A 22,626-nucleotide genomic window follows, 5' to 3' on the forward strand; every position below is an offset into this window, starting at 1 on the left:
GAGTCTATTACCATTATTATTATTATTATTATTATTATTATTATTATAAATACCCCGCCCTCCCAGCCAAGACCGGGCTCAGGGCGGCTAACAACCAATAATAAAAACAAGTTGATTAAAATACAATTTAAAAGATTAAGAAACCAGAGGCCTTTCTTCTTGGAATAACAGGTTTGAAATTGCCCAAGAAAGACGTTAAATTATTTTTGTATGCCACAACTGCGGCTCGTATTTTGTTAGCTAAAAAGTGGAAAACCCAAGAATTACCAACGATAGAAGAATGGCAGGTGAAGATGATGGACTTTTCGGAGCTAGCTGACCTAACTGGAAGAGTCCACGACCAGAAGGAGGAGGAGTATCAGGAAGAGTAGACTAAATTTAATGATTATTTAGTTAAATATGTTAAGTTAAACTAACTGAAAACAGCTTGCAGATACCTAATTGGCTTAGGATTTTATTTATGTTAAGTGTTGAATTAATAGGCTTAATTTCGTAAAGTGAAGATTTAAGGATGTTAATGTTTAAGTTAAATTTTATAAGAATTGTGACTTGGGAAACCGTTAAAAGGATATGCAATGAAATTCAACTAAGGAGAAGCGGGGAAGTCACTTAACAAAGTTAATAAGTGTAATTTTCAAAAAGGCTATGATTTACCGATATGTTTGTTTGTCTTTCATGTTTGTTTATAATATTGTGAAAACCAATTTTAAAAAATTGGGGGGGGGGATAAAAGATTAAGATACAACAACCCTCTTGCAGTGCAGGAATCTCAGCTAAAGCACCGCTGACAGGTGGCAACCTCTGCTTGAAAACCTCCAAGGAAGGAGAGTCCACCGCTTTCCATCGCAGTCAAACAGCTCTGACCGTCGCAAAGTTCTTCCCGACGACGTCGAGTTGGCACCTCCTTTCTGGCTACGTGAAGCCACGGGTTCGAGTCCTACCCTCCCGAAGCAGGAGAAAACAAGCTCGTTCCCTCTTCCTTCTGTGTGTCGGCCCTCGAGATGTGTGTCGAGAGGCCAAACTCCCAGCCTAGAGGCGGGTGGGGTCTGCAGGAAGGCACAACATAAACAAGTAATGGGGGACGCCTGGCTAGGTGGGACCAGAGACGGCAACTCTGTGAGCCCCTGCTCTGGAAGGCCTGTGGCGGCGCTCTTGCTGCCACCGGCAGATGTGGACAAGTGGGGTGCTGCGGGGTTCTGCCCTGGGCCCAGAGCTTGCTGTTCTAATTTTGAGCATCTCCCCTGTTACGATTACTATTTACTTTTTTTCTTAAACACAGCTCAAGTGGTTTACTCTCCCACTGTCGTTTCTCCTTCGCTCCTTTGGGCTGTGCTTCCAGCCACTGCAGCCAATGGGGATTTCAGGTCCGGGTCGCCACTGAACCCCTGGGTTGCTAATGGGAGTGCCCCATAGGTGTTGCAGCTGAGGAAGGAATCCCCTCCTGTTAGGGGTCCATGCCAGCTGCCCTCTGCTTCAGATTCTTGCAGAGAAATGCTCCCCTCCCTCATATGCCCAGGCTCCCTGACCCTTCCCACACACACCCCACAAAGAGGCAGAAGCCAGACAGTGTTTCCAGCCCAAATACTGATCAACAGAAGCTCAATTTATTTGAAACAGACTTTTCGGCAACAAGTGAACAATGGCCTCTTCGGCAGGAACGGTGGTTTGCTTGCTTGGTGGTGGTTCCGACGGCTGGGGGCGAGGAGGGGGCGGCGGTGGTCCCGTGTCTTCAACCTGGCTTCAGCAGGTAGCGCTATCCGGGCCCCAAACGTCACCCCGAGCCAGTCTGTCGAAGAAAACCTTTACACACAACCACAGGGGTGTCCCCGTTTCCGCGGCAAGAGCCACAATGGCTCTTTCCCTGTGGCTCCGGCAGGGCCTCTAAAGCTGCCTGAAGGAAGGCGAGGAGATCCCAAACTTGGCTTTGTTTACTCCTGGGAAAGGCAGACTCGAACACTGGATTACCGGCACTGCAGACGTTTCGAGCCAGAGCTCCGGGAAAAGGAAGGAGGCGGAACGAAAGGAAGAAAGGGAACGCGGACATGGAGGAAAAAAGATGTGCTTCCTAAACAGCAAAGCCCGACTGGTCACTGAGTAAAGGGAAATTGCTCAGGAGCAGGTGGAGCTTGAGGAGGAGGCAGGAAGAGGAAGAAAAGCATCGACATCCATCCAATTTTCGACACATGCTGTTAGAAGCCGGACACTCGCAAGAACGCTGTGTGCCTGTTTTCTTCTGCTGGGAGACCCGATTACTGCCTTTTCAAAAGCAGCGTCAGACGTCATGGCAAAACATGGAGAGGAAGCTTCCCCCCACCCGAAAATGAGGGTAATTTTCCAGATGCCGGGACTTTTCTACCACTAAGGAGCAGCCCGGCGTGGTCCAGGCATGGATTTGCCAGCTCAGCTGCTGCTTGTGAAAACTGCAGAAATCGGTTCTTCCCCCTCGGCTCCAGAATCGGTGTAAATTTGCTCAGTCCACCCGCTCGGAATTCCCTGCCCTCGTGGGAAGGAGAGAGAGAGAGAGCAGGTTTTCTGCAAGCGATGTGTCGTCCGGAGTCTCCGTTCCGAAAACAGGCCTGCGCTAATAAGTGTGGGGGCTTTGAGGGGGTCCGCAGAGGTCAAGCAAGGGTTTCTCTGGCAAGAAGGGCTTGGCTAATACTCGGAAGCGGCTCCGGAAAGCAGACCGCAAACGGTGCTCAGGTTTCTGAAGCGCGGAAATAAGACTGGCCAGGTTTTTTCCTGAGGTCGGCTCTCTCAGGGCAACAGCTAACTCCTAACGTGATTAACACTGAACAAGAGAAACACACACACATTCACAAGGTCGGTGCCGAAGGCTGCCAGATTTGGGACTCGGGCTGGGTCCCGCTTCCAGCCGGCCAAACCTTCCCCACCCCCCGAGAACCACCTTCGGAGCACCAAACGCGTTTCTGAACTGGAAGATGCGCTGTTTCCTCGGTTGTGGCTGTTCAGACGGCCCTCACTGCGTCCGGAGTTGGTAATCTAGGGCAGAGGAACAGGAACGGACGGGAGACGTTTAGAAACTAGGAGGAAGTGTTTTACTGAGAGCAGCAAAGGAGGGAGGGAGGGAAGGCGAAAAGTCCATTTTTAAACTGGTGCTGAATCTGAATTGATTTCTTGTTAATTTGTTTAAAAATTTGGAAAATTTGCCATTGGAAGAATGGCAAATTAAACTGTTGGGCTACGTTGAAATGGCAAAACTGAAACCCAGCCAGACTTCCTCACTTCCCCTTTGTTGAATTTCAATGTACATCCTTTTAACGGTTTTCCAAATCAAAGTTCTTATAAATTTAACTTAAACATTAACATCCTTAAATCTTTTCATTTATTATCACTTTATTATAAGTTGAGCCCCTACTCCTGCTGCTTCGCAAGCCCAGTTCCTCCTCTTCCCCGCTGCCGTTCACACAAGGCAAGCCCCGCCCCAGACCATTACCCCTTTCCCAGGTGCAAGGAGGGGGAAGAACAGGCGCCTCTCCACCTACCTCCGTTCTGAGTGATGTAGCGGACCCAAGGCAGGGCCTGGTAGCCGCTCTTCTCAATTATCTTCAAGTAGCGTACCTGCGTAGGGAGGGAGAAAAGCAGAGCGAGTCACTTCTGCTCTCCATATGAACCTACCCAGACCCCAAGATCATCTTCCAAGGCCCTCCTTCGTGTGCCTCCTCCTCGAGAGGTGCGGAGGGTGGCAACACGAGAGCGGGGCCTTCTCTGCAGTGGCTCCCCGTCTGTGGAATGCTCTCCCCAGGGAAGTCCGCCTGGCGCCTTCATTATACGCCAGATAAAAACGTTCCTACTGATGGTTGCATAAATTAACAGAACTTTGTAGAATTAGTGAGTATGACGGCCAAAGGAAGAAACTGCGGGATTGGCGTGACGCCTTGTTTAGCCCGGCCCCCCCGTCTTCGCAGCAGACAACCCTAGCCCCCCACCGTCCCGTCCCCCGACAGCGAAGGGCTTATCACCTGGATGCCGGAAGTGGTGAAATACGGGATTTCGAACTTAACGCTGATGGGTGGCTTCCCCTCTTTGTCCTCTGCTTCCACGCTGGGGAGCCCAAAGTGAGCTCGCATCAAGTACTCCTTCCCTCCCTGTGGGGAAAGGCAGAAAGTCAGGGGTCATAGCTCCCCTTCCTGAATTCTGCTGGAACCATTTATAAGCCCCCTCAGAGTATGGGGAGAGCCAGGCTAGACTGGGAAGGCTGCCTTCTCCCTTCCTTCCAGGCCGGCAAGACCCTCGGAATTCCCTGTTACCAGAACGTCCAACACAGGTTCTGTAGCTTCTGATTGGCAGCTAATCGGAAGTTGCGCCTGGTATCTCAAACGTTTTGGAAGTCGAACGGACTTTCGGAATGGATTCCGTACAACTTCTGAGGCACCACTGTATATACAGTATATATAAAAATTAGTATCGGTTCATCTGCCTTCTGACATGCCCTCCATCTCGGCCTCCGCGTTCTCACCCAGGGTCCAAACAAACTCTCAGCTCACCCACAAAAGTCTCACAACATTCAGAGGTGCTAAATGGGGGCCAAGCGAGGGGTGGAGACGCTGTTCCAAAAGTGGCCACAGTCAGATCCCCAAACCGACTCGATCTCCTCTCTCTGGGGTCAGGTGTTCCCCTCTTTCCAGACACCCCAACAGGGTCGGATTTACGTCTAAGCTAAACAAGCTCTAGCTTAGGGCCCCACTCTCTTGAGGGCCCCCCAAAAAATTAAAGGAAAAAGAGATTGGATGTCTATTTCCAAAATATAAGATGGAAAACAAATAAAATAAAACCTACATCCAGCAACAGTGTTTTGTGTTGTGTCGGCTCCTTTGATGTAAGTCATGGGCCCCGCCTGCTCCCTAAAATATCCCTGCTTTGCTCCTTTCTATATATAGGGTGCCGACATTCTGCATGGACTAGTTGCAGGGCAAAATGTGCAAATGGCTTAAGATACCTATTGGGTCCATAAATGACCATAGAGCATATATTCAACACCAAAAACAGTGGAAATTTGTTGTTGACAAAGGACAGCTGGACATATAAAGGGCCCCATTACCTTCAGGAGCTGAGGGCTGCATCAAACAATAATCCAGCCCTACACCCCAAAAACCCAGACAGGCTTACCGGGAAAGACTTGACCGACCAGACGATGGCGCTGTTCTCGGGCACCCACTTCACGCTCCCAACGGTGGTTTTGAACTTTGGCGAATCCGCGTCGTTCGGGACAGGGATGTGGATCTCCACATTGTTGGCTGTCGACCTGCGCTTGAACTGGCTCTTGGCCTAAGAAAGAGCCAGCACAAAGGAGAAACGGGAGTCTCGTTTTTTGTCCGTCCTCCCCGCCCCCCATATTGCTTTATTAGTTTCGAAAAGAAAAATTACTGTCAACCAAAAAAAAACCCAACGAGTAATACAATTTACAAAGGGTGAATTAAATTCTTAGAACACAGCTTCCGTTGTGACTTCCAGTCACCCCAAAAGAAACAGAGGGAGGGTCCCACTTACCTTGATCATATACTCTATGCGGCTGTGGGAATGCTTTTCTATGACCGACTCGATCCAGATCAGGGGTTTCACCTGCGGGCGAAGAGAGAAAAGGGGTGTCAGGATAGGTACCGCGAGTGGAAAGCAGGAAAGCCCCCGGACACAGCGGCTGCGGAGAAGAGGGGTCTGGCAACCAGGCCAATAATTTGGGAGAGGACTGCATGGAAGGTCTAGCATAATAATAACAATAAGAATTTATTATTATTTTTACGTTGTCCATCTGGCTGGGTTTCCCCAGCCACTCTGGGCGCTTCCCTACAGAATATTAAAAGCACAATAAAACATCAGACATTAAAAACTTCCTAAACAGGGCTGCCTTCAGATGTCTTCTAAAGGTCAGGTAGCTGTTTATCTCCTTGACATCTGAAGGGAGGGCGTTCCACAGGGCAGACGCCACCACCGAGAAGGCCCTCTGCCTGGTTCCCTGTAACCTCGCTTCTCGCAGGGAGGGAACCACCATGGGGCCCTCGGGAGATGGACCCCAGTGTCCGGGCTGGACAATGAGGGTGGAGACGCTGCTTCAGGTATACAGGGCCAAACTGTTGTCCCAGAGAAGCTGGAGACCCAAGTTTGGAAAACACCAGGCTAGACTGAAGGGAAGAAGAAAGCAACAGAAAGGAGGGGGGGAAGGCATAAGGAAAGGATTTGCTCCTGCCCTCGGATCAACGCAGACTCACGTGAGTGTTCAGGCGATAAGACATGAGCTCAAACTCCCCATCGGGAGGGATGAACGAAATAGTCCTGTCGTTTTCGAAGCGAGAGAGGCGGACGCACTGGTGGAACTTCACATCCTCCAGTTCCACAGATTTGCTTTTGCCTCCTGGTGGGAGGAGAAGAAGAAGAAGAAGAAGATTAAAATGAAAAGTGCCTTAACTGTCCAGGAAGGAGAACTGGCTACGATGTGGGAATAAGGAGGGAGGCTGCAGAGAGGCAAGTGGCCCTGAAAATGCAAGGGAGAATCTGTTTTCCTACTCACACACACAAAACACCCCCCTTGGTTCTCAAACTTAATCCGTTCCAGAAATTTGTTCCAAAACCAAAGCGTTCCAAAACCAAGGAGCACCGCTTTCCCATAGAAAGTCATAGAATCATAGAATCATAGAGTTGGAAGAGACCCCAAGGGCCATCGAGTCCAACCCCCTGCCAAGCAGGAAACACCATCAGAGCACTCCTGACATATGGTTGTCAAGCCTCTGATCACGCAAAACGGATCAATCCGTTCCAGACTTTAAAAAACAACCCCTAAAACAGCCATTTAACGTGAATTTTACTATCTATCGAGACCACTGATCCATAAAATGAAAGCAATAATCAATGTACTGTACTATAAAATAAAGAAGACAGTATTGTAGATGAAAGCAATTAGAATTGTTATTTTTTCTTCCCCGCACTGATGACGTTCATTGTTTGGATGGGGGGGCTTTTATTCATTTCCGCAGTCACACAACCAATCAATCGGTAACTGAATTGGGTTCCACACAGTCACAAAAACAAATGAACCGAAAAAGCCTGAAAAACAAAAACGCAAAATAAAGAGCAAAACCCAAAACACCTAACTTAATCTGTTCCGGAAGTCCGTTTGACTTCCGAAATGTTCGGAAACCGAGGCGCGGCTACTGACTGGTGCAGGCGCCCCAGAAACAATAGCCGACAACCGCGGCGGACGTTTGGCTTCCAAAAAAGTTTGGAAACCAGAACACTTACTTCCGGGTTTTCAGCGTTTGAGAACTAAGGCACCAGTGTAGTAGATCCTGACCCACCTCTCTCCCCGCGAAGGGCGAGTTCCTCAAAGAGGCAAGGAAAGAACCTGAAATGTTTTGGGAGCCGCCGCAGACATACTCACGGCCAGTGTTGTCGAAGAGGACTTTGTCGTTTAAGCCCAGGCGGAGCTCTGGCATCCCAGAGAGGAAGACCCTCATTTTGATGGAGCCCACGATCTCGCTGCGCAGAACGTTCCCGTTGGCGCTCACCTGGGGCGGGAGGGAGGGGGGTCACTGGACGAGGACCGACAAGGCACCGACCAGCCGCAGGAGGCCACTTTTTGAGGCCTGCCAGCCGGTGACGACGGCTCAGGCAACGGCCGAGGGGTATAGACAGATCAAATGAGCGTGCGGAGGCAAGAAGAGACGCGAGGCAGTTCTCCAACCTCCGCCCCACCCCAAGACGCGGAGGTCAAGTGGACAGCTTCCAGGCCACGGGATCAGAGGGTTGCCTCGTCCTTCAACCATCTTGCGGTTGACATTATCAAACAGGCAAGCTCAGGCTGTGCAGGAAAAGCTTCCCAAAATTGCTCCCCACTGCGCAGATAAAATATAGCGGACAGAATTCTACAGGGTGGGGCATTAAGCATGCGAAAACAGTCCAGATTTCAGGCATCTTCTCTTGGTCGTCAAGCAGACAATCGCGAAGGTGCCTAATTTCCAACGCTGTTCTTAGAAGGAAGGGAGATTTGGTGATGGAGCTGAGGGCAGTGGGTTCTCCTTCTCTGGTCATCTTTGCGCAGGCCGTGGGGTGTGCACGTCCTCCCGGGGAGGGCCCTCTTGTAACGCGGCCCCCAGCGCAATGGGTCCATGCCCTACAAGCTTAAGGGACCTTCCTCCGAAAGCTGGTAAGCGGAAAAGCGTACTCACCAGGAGGTTCACCGATTCGATGACGTCCAGGAAGACCTCGTTTTTCCGGTACTTGATCCCTTCCGAACGCCAAGACACGGCGTTGGTAACGGTGGCCGGAGGGCGCGGCGCTCCCGTCTCCAGCTTGTGACCTTCTTGGGTGATGTACCTTTCCGAAAACACAGGCAGGAAGTCAAAACGCAACGCTCTGCACCTTTCCGCCCCAGAGACATGTTTAAAATGATTCCCCAGCTGGCCGGAAAATAACCAAGAGGTTTAAGCCTAGTCCAACCAGGGCAGACAGAGGGACACACCACCGATCTCTTCTCCCTCAAACCCCAACTTGTGCCTCTAGACTCAGTCTACACAGCAGCAGCTCCTGAGCTCAGACATTTGCAAGCGGGGAGCCACCGCAGAAAAGGCCCGCCACCCGTCGGTAGCAACTCTCTCCCCTCCTGCCAAGATTTCAGCGGCCAATTTTGAGTCTCCGGCTGCTTCTCTTGGAGATTAAAACCAGACACTTACTCTTGTAAAATCTTGCTGTCCGTGGTCTGTGGGTATCCGAAATCCATCAGCTCATCTAAAAGTTCGTAAATGATCACAAAGTTGTCTCTGATGCTCTCTTCCTCCAGCTCTTTGAAATACTCGGAAAACACCTGAAACGGTCAGGAAAGAGAACGAGGTCACCCAGGACCAAAGGTTAAAGTGGCAGGAAGCAGGTCTCCTCAAATAAAAAAAAGGTTGCTCACAACCTTTGAAACTGCTAATGCTGGAAAGGTGGGGAATGCATTCGTCAACCATCCCCAGATTCCTCCATCACCGTTGATTCAATCCTGTACAGTGGTACCTTGGTTCTCAAACTTAATCCGTTCCGGAAGTCCGTTCCAAAACCAAAGCGTTCCAAAACCAAGGCGTGCTTTCCCATAAAAAGTCATGCAAAACGGATCAATCCGTTCCAGACTTTTAAAAACAACCCCTAAAACAGCCGTTTAACATGGATTCTAATATCTAACGAGACCACTGATCCATAAAATGAAAGCAACAAGCGACGTACTGCGGTCGGACAATCAATCAATCAGTAGCTGAACTGGGTTCCACACAATCACAAAAACAAAACAAAAGGAGCGGCAAAAATGCAAAATAAATAGCAAAAACAGGCAGACCTCAACGTAACACTCAAAACGGAAGTGTGGCACTCAAAATGGAGCATGTTTGGCTTCTGAAAGAAGTTTCCCAACTGGAACACCTACTTCCGGGTTTGCAGTGTTTGGGTTCCAAGTTTTTTGAGTCCCAAGGCGTTTGAGAATCAAGGGACCACTGCATTAGGCTCCCTCGCCCAAGGGCATGACAAAATCCACATGGGCGAAAACCCTCAGGGCCTCAACATCTCTGACCCAGTACTCTGCAGGAACACAGTAATTGCCACAGTTACCTGAACGACCTTGTAGAGGAAGGAAAACACCAGAGAGACGCAGGCGTTCTTCTTAGAGGTGGCAACCACTGGGAGGGGGGCTGTGTTGAGGAGTTTGTCGCTTAAAAGGGGGGGGGAGCACATCAATAAACACATTTGCAGGTTTTCAAGTTGCTGGTTCTCTGTATTTCTTTTACATTTTATTCGCTTCGCTTTGCAAACTTGCCTCCCTGTTGACCAAACGCCACAAGGCGGATAATAATGCTAAATTTAACCATGTGAAATCTACCAGGGATGAAGCACAGCAGACCTTTTCCTGGCACTGGCTAGGTTTAAATGAACACAAGCCCCTGTGTTGTAAAAGGTAACGATCTATAAAAATAAAAATGCAACATGCTGGCTAATAACTGTTAGCGAATATATAATCGGTTATGAAGTCATTCAAAATATACAAACAAGCCACTTCAAAATGATGTATATATCGTACAACACATCTCACAAAATATACAAGTAACTACAAGTTACTACACATAGTTACTACAAGTAGGGTGGGTGTTATACATGGAAAAATGTGGTATTTTATATTATATTTATATTTATATTCTTATAAAAAGGGGGTTTCGGGAAGGTGGTACAGAGAAGGCCGTTTTGCTTTGGCAAAGGATACGATATAAGTTGTTGTGTTTGATCCACATAAATCGGACGCCTCCGTGGGCCAGGATGGGAGACAGAGTCCCTTCCTCTTCCTTCTCCATGAGGATCGGCATGAAATGCTCGACTTCTGACATGTCCACATCTCCGCGGTAATTTCTGCAGATGAGGACCTGGAATCGGTAGGAGCGTGTGGGGTGGTTTGGGGCAGAGAGAGAGAAAAAGAGAGAATCTTTAGCAACTTAAACGGAAGTCTAAACCATGACGTTGCCACTGTTCGGTCACACCCAGGAACCGTCCCCTGCAGAAGCACCACCACCACGTCCGGGGCCCAGAAGGAAACCACTGGCTTCCTGCTTTCGGAAGGGCCAGAAATCTGCAGGCTGCGGTGCTCCTTTTGCAAAAAAAGGCAGTCCCTGCCCAGTGATAGGCAGGGCCTTCCTCTGGGAGGAGAGGTGGGGATCTGCTCCCCACTCAGCTAACTCCCTGGTCTCTAATAATAATAATAATAATAATAATAATAAGTATTAGTATTTGTACCCCAGCCGGATGACTCTCTAGTCGTCAATAATAAAAATACCGTAATAATTAGTATTAGTAGCCATACTAGCATTGGTACCCCATCCAGCTAACTCCCTGGTCTATTATTATTATTATTATTATTATTATTATTATTATTATTATTATTATTACTACTATTATTATTATTATAACCTATTAAACATTAAAAGCTTCCCTAAACAGGGTGCCTTCAGATGTCTTCTAAAAGTCAGGTAGTTGTTTTTCTCTTTGACATCTGGTGGGCGAGCGGGGTTCCATAGGGTGAGAGCCACCACTGATATTACAATACTGATATTATTTTATTATTATTTCTACCCCGGCCACCGGGAAGCTTTTAATGTTTGATGTATTATAGTATTTTAATATTCTTTTGGAAGCCGCCCAGAGTGGCTGGGGAAGCCCAGCCAGGTGGGCGGGGTATAAATAATAAATTATTATTATTATTATTATTATTATTATTATTATTATTATTATTTTATTTCAACCCGCCCACCTGTCATCTGTCACTCTGGGTGGCTTTCAGACGTGACAGGGATGCCTTCCGAGACCTGGCCAGCTGGGCAGCTTTTGGCTAGGGAGGCCCCATTCCCTTTCCCTCTGCTCATCCCTTGGGGGGGGGAGGCCCACTGGACCCCCCCCACTCAAGGGACCCCCCTCCCCGGCCCCTCCCTAGCCCCGCTTTTTCCTGTCAGGCGGAGGCGGGCATCTGACACCCCCCAAAATAATAATAATAATAATAATAATAATAATAATCTGCAGCTGACACCCCCCAAAATAATAATAATAATAATAATAATAATAATAATAATAATAATAATAATAATAATAGCCAGCAGCTGACATCCCCAAAATAAGAATAAGAATAGGCCCCATTCCCTTTCCCTCTGCTCATCCCTTGGGGGGGGTAGGCCCACTGGACCCCCCCCCCACTGATGGGACCCCCCCGCTTTTTCCTGTCAGGCGGAGGCGGGCATCTGACACCCCCCAAAATAATAATAATAATAATAATAATAGCCAGCAGCTGACACCCCCAAAATAATAATAATAGGCCCCATTCCCTTTCCCTCTGATCATCCCTTGGGGGGGGGAGGCCCACTGGACCCCCTCCCCACTCAAGGCACCCCCTCCCCGGCCCCTCCCCCCCCCCGCTTATTCCTGTCAGGCGGAGGCGGGTAGACTGCTCCTGCCCAGGGAGGCTCACCTTCCCTTTGAGGTCCAGCACGTAGACGGCGCTGGCGGACATGGCGAGGCGCTGGGGGGGGGGGGAGACCCGCAGGCGACACTCTCCCGGGCGGCAGCAGCAGCGGCCTCGGCGAGCTCCCAGGCGCCGCTTCCCCGCTTCGGAGCCGGAGAGGCCGCACCAACGACGCGCGCGGGCTAGAGCGGCGCTCTCTTCCGGCGCGCGGGTCCTGACGTAGAGGCCAGAACGGCCCTCTATCTCTCTTTCGGCGCGCACTTCATGACGCGAGTATTAGAGCGTCCCTCTCTCTTTCGTCGCGCGCGTCGTGACGTGCTCTCCCTCTCTCGCAGCGCACGCGTCATGACGTCGCCTCCAACGGGCGTTGCTGACGTGGCACCAATGGGATCCCCGGGCCTCGACGAGAGGCGGGGGTTCCGCCGGCCTCCTCCAATGGGAGCCTCCCCGCCCCGCGGACGGGCAGCCCCGCCGGCCTATCGCCGCCCGCGGCCGCCGCTTCCCGGCCTGAGGAACATGGCGAAGACCTACGACTACCTCTTCAAGCTGCTGCTGATCGGCGACTCCGGGGTGGGGAAGACGTGCGCGCTCTTCCGCTTCAGCGAGGACGCCTTCAACGCCACCTTCATCTCCACCATCGGTGCGCCCGCCCCCCGCCCCTCTCCGTCGCCATGGCAACCGCCGAGCGCCCCCTCCCCCCCCCGAGATGGCAGGCCGACCTCGCGGGGTTGGCGGGAGGACCCGGAAGGGAACCCCCGGCAGGGCTTATTTCAGGGGGGGAGGAGGCTCCAGCTGACACCCCCAAAAGAATAATAATAATCATAGCCTGCAGCTGACACCCCCAAAAGAAGAAGAATGCAGCTGACACCCCCTAATAATAATAATAGCCTGCAGCTGACACCCCCAAAAGAAGAAGAAGAAGAATAGCCTGCAGCTGACACCCCCCAAAATAATAATAATAATAATAATAATAATAATAGCCTGCAGCTGACACCCCCAAAAGAAGAAGAAGAATAGCCTGCAGCTGACACCCCCCAAAATAATAATAATAATAATAATAGCCTGCAGCTGACACCCCCAAAAGAAGAAGAAGAAGAATAGCCTGCAGCTGACACCCCCCAAAATAATAATAATAATAATAATAATAGCCTGCAGCTGACACCCCCAAAAGAAGAATAATGCAGCCGACATCCCCAAAATAATAATAATAATAATAATAGCCTGCAGCTGACACCCCCCCAAAAGAATAGTAATAATAATACTAATAATGGCCTGCAGTTGACACCCCCCCAAAAGAAGAATAATGCAGCTGACGGTGTGGGAAACACCTCTGGGGCTGGGATGCAAAGTGCAGGTGGGGGGGGCATCTGGCAAGGCCCTGGCTGAAACTCCACCTTGGCTTTCCCTCCTCCGGGTGGAAGCACCTTGTGGGGAAAGACGGGAGGAAAATAAAGAGAGGTCCAGGGGGCAGCAAAAAAGGAGACTGAGAGCTTATTATCAATTAATGATTATAATTGTCAGCTGTCAAGTGCCACCTGTTAACTGGCGGGCGGTCTTCTCTGTGCAGGAATCGATTTCAAGATCAGGACAATAGAACTCGATGGCAAGAAAATTAAGCTGCAGATCTGGTAAGGCAGCCCAGGAAATTATCCTTTCCAATTTGTTGGGGGGGGGGGGCGAGTCCCTGAGACTCCAAGAGGAAGGGGCAGTGCCATAGCTGTCAACTGTCCCTTATTTGGTGGGACAGTCCCTTATCCCAGCGCCGTGTCCCGCTGCTGTCCCTTATTGATGATGTCCCTTAAATTTCCCGGGTTTCAAAGGAAGCAGCTCCTCTCCCTCCCTCCCTGTCGGCTAGGGAGGAGGGAGGCTCCAGCTGTGTTGCTTTGCTGCATTGCTCACCCAATAAGGAGTCTAAGAACGACTGGGGAGTGGAGCTTGCATGCCTTGTACCGATCAAATCTGCCGCGTTGCCTGGGGACTCGCCTTTGCTCAGCGCTTCCCAGCGGAGAGCTGACGGTGGTTTTCCTTGCTGCGTCCCCTTTGCCGGGTTGCCGCGCTGTGGGAACCACCGCTTGAGGCTTCGTTTGGCTGCTGGCTGGGCTTTCTGCCTTTGGCTCGGAGGGGCTCAGAAGGTGAACATACCTGTCCTAGGAAAAGCCCTTATTTTGGATGCTGATTCCTTATTTTCGAGGCTGCTGGTCCCTTATTTTCAAATCTGTAAGTTGACAGCTATGGGCAGTGCCCCTGACATGGGTGGCAAGCCTACGGACGATCCCTGACAAGGCCACTGCGATGGCAGAGCAGTGGCACAGCTTGTGCCGCTGCAGCGGCGGGAAGAATGCAAAACATCCCAAAATGGCGCGGCACCAGCCCCCTAACCTCCTGGGCCTTCTCCCGGCACAGCGGGGCTTTTGCCCCACGCTAGAGCTTCTCGGCCAGCGTACCTTGAGGGCAAGGCAGCGGGGCCCTGCCTGGCTGTTGTCGTCATTTCTCTTCTTGTGCCTTTCCTCCAGGGACACCGCTGGGCAGGAACGCTTCCGGACGATCACGACGGCTTACTACAGAGGAGCCATGGTGGGTGCACATCTCCCTTTGACTCAGGTCGCTGCTGACCTCTTTTTAACATGCCGTATTTTCCACCCCATAAGGCGCACCTGACCATAAGACACACCTAGTTTTTAGAGGAGGAAAACACGGAGAAAAATATTCAGAATCAAATGTTGTTCTAAACTATTGAAAGCAGCAAAGCGGTCGGCTCCTGTCCGCTCTCAAGATGCTGGTGGCAAGGTCCACCTTCGGGTTGAGGACTGAAAACTCCTACCCTAAGCACACCATCCCTCTGCATACCTTCACGTTCTGTGCTCCTCTTTCCCTAGAGCCGGCTCGCTGCCGAATCCCCCTTGCTTTCTGTGTCATGTTGGGAACACCTGAGTTCACGCTTTTCCCACCTCCAGCCCACAAATCCCTCCAGAATTGGGGGGGGGAGCAGCTCTTTTGATTGGTTCCCTCTCCCCGTTTCTGCTCTTTAGGGCATTATGCTGGTATACGACATCACCAACGAGAAGTCGTTTGAAAACATTCGGAACTGGGTCAGAAACATCGAAGAGGTATGTTCTCCCGCTGCTCTGTCTCTGTGGTCGGAGGCTGTCTGTTTCTGAATACCAGCTGCGGAAGCTGCCAGAGAGGAGAGTTGCTTTTGTGGAAGTTGTGGTGTATATCCGTGGACACGAAAGCTAGGTGGGGACAATGTCAGTCATAGCCAGAGGTAGAAAGAGGCCTCTCTCTGCTATTTTTATTATTATTATTTTATTGAATTTATATACCGCCCTATACCCGGAGGTCTCAGGGCGGTTCACAAAAAAAAATCACAATATATAAAATCAAAATAAAAGCAACAACCCAATAATACTTCGCCCCCCCCAAAAAGAATACTTCACCCCCAAAAAGAACCATATTTTAAAAGGGTATAGGATGTCAAACAGATCTCCCAAAGGCCTGGTTAAAAAGGAATGTTTTTGCCTGCCACCTAAAGGTGTGTAATGAAGGCACCAGGCGAACTTCCCTGGGGAGAGCATTCCACAGACAGGGAGCCACTGTAGAGAAGGCCCCGTTCTCATGTTGCCACCCTTTGGACCTCTCTAGGAGGCACACGGAGGGCCTCAGAAGATGATCTCAGGGTCCGTGTAGGTTCATATGGAAAGAGGTGGTCCTTGAGGTATTGTGGTCCTCCTAGAGACCCTTGGAGAATTTCCTGTGCAGGCAATACTGCCTGGACCTAGAGGAACAGCCTACAAACAGTTCGTAGATCATAGAATCGGCGAACTGCGAGAACCATTTACCCCAGGGGTCAGCAAACTTTTCCAGCAGGGGGCCGGTCCACTGTCCCTCAGACCTTCATGTCCCATAACTCCTAGCAGGAAGGCTTTGGGTTTTGGGGAGAAGGAGCTTTTGAAACGGGCTGCTTCTGTTCTCAGGCGCTCAGAGGAGGCTCTCCTCCTCCCCAAGGGCTCCTCTTGTTGCTCCATAAAGCCTGCTTCTCAGAGGTGCGGTTTCTTGCAGGATCCGCTGTGGGACAAGACCGTTGCCCTCTAGAAGGTAACGAACGGTGAGCCAGCCCTTCTGCTCGCTCATCCTGGCTGGGAAACCCCTCCGGGAAACGCATCTTGCGGCGGCGCTTGCCACGGTCCCTGCTCTGCCGTCTCCAAATTCTGCAACTAACACAGAACGCTTCTGCTTTGTTCCGAATGAGCAGCATGGCACTGTGGGTTTTTTTGCAAGCGTTTGAAGTGCAGTGAAATTCCTGGAAGTGGCAGGAAAGTTTTTCTGCTAGGAGGGGCCTCTGAAAGGCCTTTTCCCTCCCAACAGAGCTGGAGGAGAAGCGCTGTGTCGGCCTCTCTGCCCCAAGCTCTGCGTGCAGACCAGGCCGTGTCTCTTTTTCTCACCACTGCGCTCGCTCTCTCCCCCCACCCCCCGCAGCATGCGTCTCCAGATGTGGAAAAAATGATCCTCGGGAACAAGTGCGACATGAACCACAAACGTCAGGTCTCCCGAGAGCAAGGAGAGAAGGTGAGGGGCGGTTTTTGGCGTCCAGAGATTAGCCGGCCGTGTGTCATGGGAGAGGCAAGGGGGATGTCGAGGGAGCTGAAAGCCAGAACAGAGAGAGACAAGGAAGCACCGGCTAACTTGCAGTTAGCCGTTTCATTGAGGAATCAGGAATAATTATTATTATTATCATTTTATTTATTATTTATACCCCGCCCATCTGGCTGGGTTTCCCCAGCCACTCTGGGCAGCTCCCAACAGAATATTAAAAAATAAAAGACCAAACATTAAAAAAACTTCCCTAAACAGGGAATCTGCCTTCAAAAGTCATAGTTGTTTATTTCCTTGACATCTGATGGGAGGGCGTTCCACAGGGCGGGAGCCACCACCGAGAAGGCCCTCTGCCCGGTTCCCTGCAACCCCACTTCTCGCAGGGAGGGAACTGTACAGAAGGCCCTCGGGAGATGGACCCCGGTGTCCGGGGTGGAGAAGCCCCTTCGGGTATACTGGGCCAAAGTGTTGTCCCAAAGAAGCTGGAGACCCACGTTTGTTATTCTGTCTCTCACAGCTACAATAAACCTGCCATTAAAATTACGGACTGGTCATTTCTTTCATCAGTGGGCAAACGAGCAAATTTAGCAGGGGATCAAATACTTTCCCCCCTCACTGTATGTTGGATTCGGGAATGGAAAATTTTTTAGAAGTGTGTTTCTCAAGGCAGATGCTGGTTCCTGAGTTCAGGACCCGCCTGCGTAACTGACCTGAGACCTTTCCTCCTTTTTTTTCTTGTTCAGCTGGCCAGCAGCTTCGGCATCAAGTTCATGGAAACCAGCGCCAAGGCAAACATCAACATAGAGAATGTGAGTGGCGGCCCTGCCTTCCTGACCCTCTTTCCCGGAAGCCTTTTTGTCCGGTCCAAAGGGCGGAAGGACGCCTGGGGCCCAGTCCCCCAGGCAGAATCTCCTAAGCCCTTCCAGCCCCACTCAGCGCTGCAGCAGATCTGCAAAACGGGGGACCCGCTGTAAAAACAGCTGCCGCTGCGCCCCATCATTTCCCCCTCTCCCAGCCCACAATTCTAATTTGCAGAGGTCTGGCCCGCTGCTGCTGCTGCTCTTGCAGATGACGGGGGACATTGTGCAACAATCCGTGGTGTCTTGTGGCAGGTCGCAAGGGCCATTTGGGGACACCAAAGAGCTAATTGCCCCCTCCGCCTAGCCTCCCTCGAGTCTTTGGCTTTGCATTTTGGCGTGAGCGCCAGGAGAGCAGCGCGAGCTACGAGGCCTCGTCCGATCATTTTCATAATAATAATAATAATTTATTATTTATACCCCGCCCATCTGGCTGGGCCTCCCCAGCCACTCTGGGCGGCTTCCATAGAACCCAAAAATACAGTAAAATATCACACGTTAAAAACTTCCCTGAACAGGGCTGCCTTAAGATGTCTTCTGAATGTCAGGTAGTTGTTTATCGCCTTGACATCTGGTGGGAGGGCGTTCCACAGGGCTGGCGCCACCACCGAGAAGGCCCTCTGCCTGGTTCCCTGTAACTTGGCTTCTCGCAGCGAGGGAACCACCAGAAGGCCCTCGGCGCTGGACCTCACATTTCACATTTATATATATATTTTCTATTTCCCCGTTTTAAATTTCAGGCGTTTTTCACTCTCGCCAGAGACATCAAGGCGAAAATGGACAAGAAACTGGTGAGTTGCCTTGGCGATTTATTTGTTGCATTTATCTCTCTCCTTCTACAAGGAGCTCAAGGCTCCCCCTCATTTAATCCCAACATCCTTTTGCATTCACAGGAAGGCAACAGCCCTCAAGGCAGCAGCCAGGGGGTGAAGATCACCCCTGAGCTACAGAAAAAAACCAGCTTTTTCCGATGCACCCTCCTCTGAGGGGGGGGGGGCAGCCTTACCGCGAGCCTCTGCTCAAGCTTCCTGGGCCATGCCTGCTTGCAAGAGAGAGGCTCCTTCTTCTGTTCTCCCTGTCTGGCTCTGACCCCACCACCGCGCTGCATTTGCTGGAACGGAACTGAGGAAGGGGCTTCTTTCCACGACGGACTCTCCCGCGTCGGAGAAAACGCCGTTTCCCCCTCCCGTCGCGCCTGCCAGACGGAAAACGCACTGCCTGTTTGCGGCGTGGGGAGGGGGTTGCTTTGGGGAGAAAAGATGGGGATCAAGAAATCAAGACACGGGAAGTTTCCTAATGGGTTTCTCTCTCTCTGTCTCTCTCTCTTTCTGTCTCTGGGATGTGTTTTGGATAACTGTATCAAGACTAGTAGAAAAAAAAAGTCAGAATAACTCTCAATGATTTCCTGCTGAATCCCCAAATCTACGAATGGTCAGGGGTGCCGTTGGAGCCCCCTAAGACATTTCTATCAGGCTGGATCACACAGCCGGCTTAAAAGCACTGATTTTGTTTTATTTTTGGTAGCAGATTTTAACACCACCACCCCCTTTCCTTGCGTCGCTTTGTGGGGGCCACAAAGCTCACCGATTCCTTTCACAGACACGGGGAAAGAGGCATCTGAAATCTGCTCCTGGTGTGCTCCTGGCGATGATTCTAGACACTCCTGTGATAGAAGTTGCACAATGCCTCGATACACAAATGAATAAATCTATTTTTTTAGAGAAAACAAAGCTTGTGTGAGGTGCTACTTGAGTTTGTGACTGGGAACATCTGGCAAACCTCTGGTTGCCTTCAGTGGGGCCCCAGTTGCAGTCTGGGAAGGTCTCCTGGGAAGATGGATTGCTCTGCCCAACCCTCCCCAACATCATCTACTACTACTACTAATTATTATTATTATTATTATTATTATTATTATTATTATTATTATTATTATTATTATTTCCCTGCCCATCTGTCTGGGTTTCCCCAGCCACTCTGAGCGTCTTCCCACAGAATATTAAAAACACGATAAAACATCGAACATTAAAAACTTTCCTAAACAGGGATTCCTTCAGATATCTTTTAAAAGTCAGAGAGTTGTTTATCTCCTTGACATCTGATGGGAGGGTGTTCCCCAGGGAGGCGCCACCACCAAGAAGGCCCTCTGCCTGGTTCCCCGCAACCTCACTTCTCGCAGGGAGGGAACCGCCAGAAGGCCCTCGGTGCTGGACCTCAGTGTCCGGGCAGAACGATGGGGGTGGAGACGCTCCTTCAGGTCTACTGGGCCTTTGAGGCCATTTAGGGTTTTAAAGGTCAGCACCAACACTTTGAATTGTGCTCGGAAACCTAGTCCCCTGGTCCAGATTTTTAAAACTACTTTTAAATTGGATGACCCCTGGGGTCCCGGCATTACAATCCTGCTGAGTGCCTAAACCTTGCCAGGGCACAAAAAGGAAGACTGCCAGGAGGCGGTGCCACAGGTTTGCCATTTTATTTCCTGCCACCCGGACCAAAATCCTGCCCATCCCAATTAAACCACCTTGCTGGGTGGCCAGGATAGGTCCCTCGGCCAAGTCCATGGTGGGGCTCCTCAGCAACCCCGCTGCCCCCCATCACATGTTGGCTCTCTCCCTCTGCAGCCGGGAGTTGTAGGCCCTCGAGACGGTGTTCCAGGCATCCATATAGCGGTCCATGCACATCGCGACGCATTTCTGAGAAGGGAGAGGAAAAGGAGAGGGTGGTCAGGAAAGAGGAGAAGGCGGCAAGTCTCCATCACTGGGGGCTGGGGGGGGGAAGCCTCCAGCCCACCAGCTCAGTAAAGGGGGGGGGCTATTGGGGGCTATTGGGCTGCTCTTTTTACTTTAATTATGTATTCCCCAGTTTGAGATCCTGATTTTATTCTGTGAACTGCCCTGAGTATAGGGAGGTGGTATATGAAAGAAAGAAAGAAAGGGGAAAGGGAGGGAGGAAGGAAAAAGAAAGGGAGGGAGGGAAGGAGGGAGGGAGAAGAGAAAGAAAAAGGAAAAAGAAAAAGAAGAAAGGGAGGGAAGAGAGGGAAGGAAGAAATAGAGAGGGAAAGAGGAGGGAGGGAGAAGAGAAAGAAAAAGAAGGGGGGAAAGGGAAGAAAGAAATAAAGAGGGAAGAAGGAGAGAGGGAAGGAAGGAAGAGGGAAGGAAAAGAAGAAAAAGGGAGGGAAGAGGGAAGGAAGAGAGAGAAGGAAGGAAGGAAGGGAAGACGGGCGGCTAGCCTCACCTGCTCGGAGTTGTCGAGGGAGCTCCCGGGCTTCCCAATGCACTTCCGGAAACATTTGTCCGTCATCCTCTGCAAAGGAGGGAAATAGGAAAAGTTTGAATGGAAGAACAGAGACAGGGTTAACAGTGGCGGACATAGGCACCTCAAATTTCAGGGGTGCCCTGTGTGCCGCCAAAACCTGCCCCTCCCCACCTCTCGCCTTCCATTGGGTGTCATAGTCGGGGCACCTACTACACCCCCCAGAAGTCTGGTGCACCCCTAGATCGGCCTTTGAAGGTCAAGGAGGGTCCCGCAGGCTGTGAGGTCTTTTCTCGGGGGCGGGGGGCAAGCAAGAGCTGCCTGTAGCGGGGGGGGGGGGGGGCGGCTTGAATAAAATATAGGGGGTGGGAAGAAGAGGAAGTTAAGCCCCGCCTTGCGCAGTCCATCCCAGGACGGGGTGGAGGGGGTGCCATTACAGAAAAGCATTCTTGTAAACCAAGAAAACCTTTAATAAAAAAACCAATTTTTTAAAAAAGCATTGGAAGTACTCGATTGATTGAGGTCCTGCCCCCGACCCCGTAAAGTTTTCTAACTTTGATTTCCTAAAAAAAGGAAGAAAAAAGCTCAACAGTTGCAATAAATACTGTATTTTTTGCTGTATAAGACTCACTTTTTCCCTCCTACAAAGTAAGGGGAAATGTGTGTGCGTCTTATGGAGCGAATGCAGGCTGCGCAGCTATCCCAGAAGCCAGAACAGCAAGAGGGATTGCTGCTTTCACTGCGCAGCGATCCCTCTTGCTCTTCTGGCTTCTGAGATTCAGAATATATTTTTTTCTTGTTTTCCTCCTCCAAAAACTAGGTGCGTCTCGTGGTCTGGTGCGTCTTATAAAGCAAAAAATACGGTAATTTCTAAGCTATAATCAATGAAACAACAGCAAGCCACAGTACATAAAAATAAAACAATGCAAACTGAGAAGCAGAGACTGGAGGGTGCAGCAAGGCAGGTGTAAAGAGGCCTTGCCTGATGAGTCTCTCCCCTCACAGATTCCAACTAAACGTAAGGAAGAGAGAGTGGAGAGGTCCCCCTCGGCGGTGGATTCTCCTTTCTCTCAACTAGGGCCAGGGCCTTTTCAGTTCTGGCCCCGACGTGGTGGAGCGCTCTGTCCCAGGAGACCAGGGCCCTGCGGGACTTGACATCTTTCTGCAGGGCCTGCAAGACAGAGCTGTTCCGCCTGGCCTTTGGTTTGGACTCGGTCTGACCCTTATCTATGGGCTACTATGAAAACCAGGCTGCATTTTAAATTATATTTTCAATTTTCATTGTAGTTTTACTGGTGTTAGCTGCCCTGAGCCTGGCTCTGGCAGGGGAGGGAGGGGGAATAAATAAAAATTTATTTTCATTTTTCTTATTGGGGTCCCAGAAGCCCTCATGGGGGTGGGCAAAGGGGACCCCCCCCCCGGGCGTGGGTTCCTATGGGCGCCCGGTTCCCTCCCTCCCTCCCTTTCCCCCAAGGTAGCCTGCTCCCCCTCGCTCACCTGCAGCAGCTCCTGCGCGTTGGCCACGGCGATCTGCACCTTGACCTGCTCCATCAGGGCCCCGGGGTCCAGGCGACCCCCCGACGCGAAGTCCCCGTTGCCCGACGCCATCGCCCGCCGCCGGAAAGAAGGAAGGGGGACACGCGCATGCGCCGCGCGGCACGGAGGACTACATTTCCCGGCGAGCACCGCGGGGTCTACGCACGCGCAGTGCGGTTGGAGAAGTACTTAAATATTATGCGCATGCCCCAGCTGCGCGGAGGGCTAGAGTTCCCGGCGAGCACCGCGGGGTCTACGCACGCGCAGTGCGTCTGGAGACGTACTAACTATAATGCGCATGCGCCTCGCGGCGCGGAGGGCTGGAGTTCCCGGCGAGCACCGCGACAGTTACGCATGCGCAGTGCGTCTGGAGAGAGAGACTCCTGGCGCGGCAGAAGCGTGTTTAGTTTCTCTACA

General features: G+C 51.0%; 3 protein-coding genes across 3 annotated transcripts; 1 reads left to right on the top strand and 2 right to left on the bottom strand.

Moving 5' to 3' along the window:
* Positions 1–1,569: 1,569 nt before the first annotated feature.
* Positions 1,570–12,217, bottom strand: AP1M1 (adaptor related protein complex 1 subunit mu 1). The gene is made up of 12 exons (XM_083484001.1): positions 11,981–12,217; positions 10,235–10,391; positions 9,589–9,656; positions 8,682–8,812; positions 8,178–8,325; positions 7,391–7,517; positions 6,225–6,367; positions 5,509–5,580; positions 5,128–5,286; positions 3,981–4,106; positions 3,504–3,579; positions 1,570–3,000 (listed from the first exon to the last, which is right to left on the bottom strand). The coding sequence occupies exons 1-12, from the start codon at positions 12,020–12,022 to the stop codon at positions 2,978–2,980; spliced, it is 1,272 nt and encodes a 423-aa protein (XP_083340127.1). The 5' UTR covers positions 12,023–12,217; the 3' UTR covers positions 1,570–2,977.
* Positions 12,218–12,453: 236 nt separating this feature from the next.
* Positions 12,454–19,154, top strand: RAB8A (RAB8A, member RAS oncogene family). Its single transcript, XM_083483509.1, has 8 exons — positions 12,454–12,614; positions 13,542–13,602; positions 14,488–14,548; positions 15,004–15,081; positions 16,451–16,540; positions 17,311–17,376; positions 18,165–18,215; positions 18,318–19,154. The coding sequence occupies exons 1-8, from the start codon at positions 12,491–12,493 to the stop codon at positions 18,408–18,410; spliced, it is 624 nt and encodes a 207-aa protein (XP_083339635.1). The 5' UTR covers positions 12,454–12,490; the 3' UTR covers positions 18,411–19,154.
* A 724-nt stretch (positions 19,155–19,878) lies between these two features.
* TIMM13 (translocase of inner mitochondrial membrane 13) lies at positions 19,879–22,328 on the bottom strand. Its single transcript, XM_083483510.1, has 3 exons — positions 22,171–22,328; positions 20,656–20,724; positions 19,879–20,114 (listed from the first exon to the last, which is right to left on the bottom strand). Exons 1-3 carry the CDS (start codon positions 22,279–22,281, stop codon positions 20,016–20,018), a joined length of 279 nt encoding a protein of 92 aa, XP_083339636.1. The 5' UTR covers positions 22,282–22,328; the 3' UTR covers positions 19,879–20,015.
* Between the last annotated feature and the right edge of the window lie 298 nt (positions 22,329–22,626).

Source organism: Podarcis liolepis, assembly GCF_965112155.1.
Source record: "Podarcis liolepis genome assembly, chromosome: 18".
NCBI lineage: Eukaryota > Metazoa > Chordata > Lepidosauria > Squamata > Lacertidae > Podarcis > Podarcis liolepis.

Bases quoted from the DNA above. Each gene is read 5' to 3' on its own strand.
- AP1M1 (XM_083484001.1), bottom strand. From the start codon at position 12,022: ATGTCCGCCAGCGCCGTCTACGTGCTGGACCTCAAAGGGAAG. The intron at 10,392-11,980 runs GTGAGCCTCCCT...TACCGATTCCAG, and splicing joins TGCTGGACCTCAAAGGGAAG to GTCCTCATCTGCAGAAATTA. The intron at 9,657-10,234 runs GTATCCTTTGCC...CCCCCCTCCCAG, and splicing joins CAAACACAACAACTTATATC to TGGTTGCCACCTCTAAGAAG.
- TIMM13 (XM_083483510.1), bottom strand. From the start codon at position 22,281: ATGGCGTCGGGCAACGGGGACTTCGCGTCGGGGGGTCGCCTGGACCCC. The intron at 20,725-22,170 runs GTGAGCGAGGGG...CCTCCTTTGCAG, and splicing joins ACGCGCAGGAGCTGCTGCAG to AGGATGACGGACAAATGTTT. The intron at 20,115-20,655 runs GTGAGGCTAGCC...CTCCCTTCTCAG, and splicing joins CCCTCGACAACTCCGAGCAG to AAATGCGTCGCGATGTGCAT.
- RAB8A (XM_083483509.1), top strand. From the start codon at position 12,491: ATGGCGAAGACCTACGACTACCTCTTCAAGCTGCTGCTGATCGGCGAC. The intron at 12,615-13,541 runs GTGCGCCCGCCC...TTCTCTGTGCAG, and splicing joins CACCTTCATCTCCACCATCG to GAATCGATTTCAAGATCAGG. The intron at 18,216-18,317 runs GTGAGTTGCCTT...TTGCATTCACAG, and splicing joins CGAAAATGGACAAGAAACTG to GAAGGCAACAGCCCTCAAGG.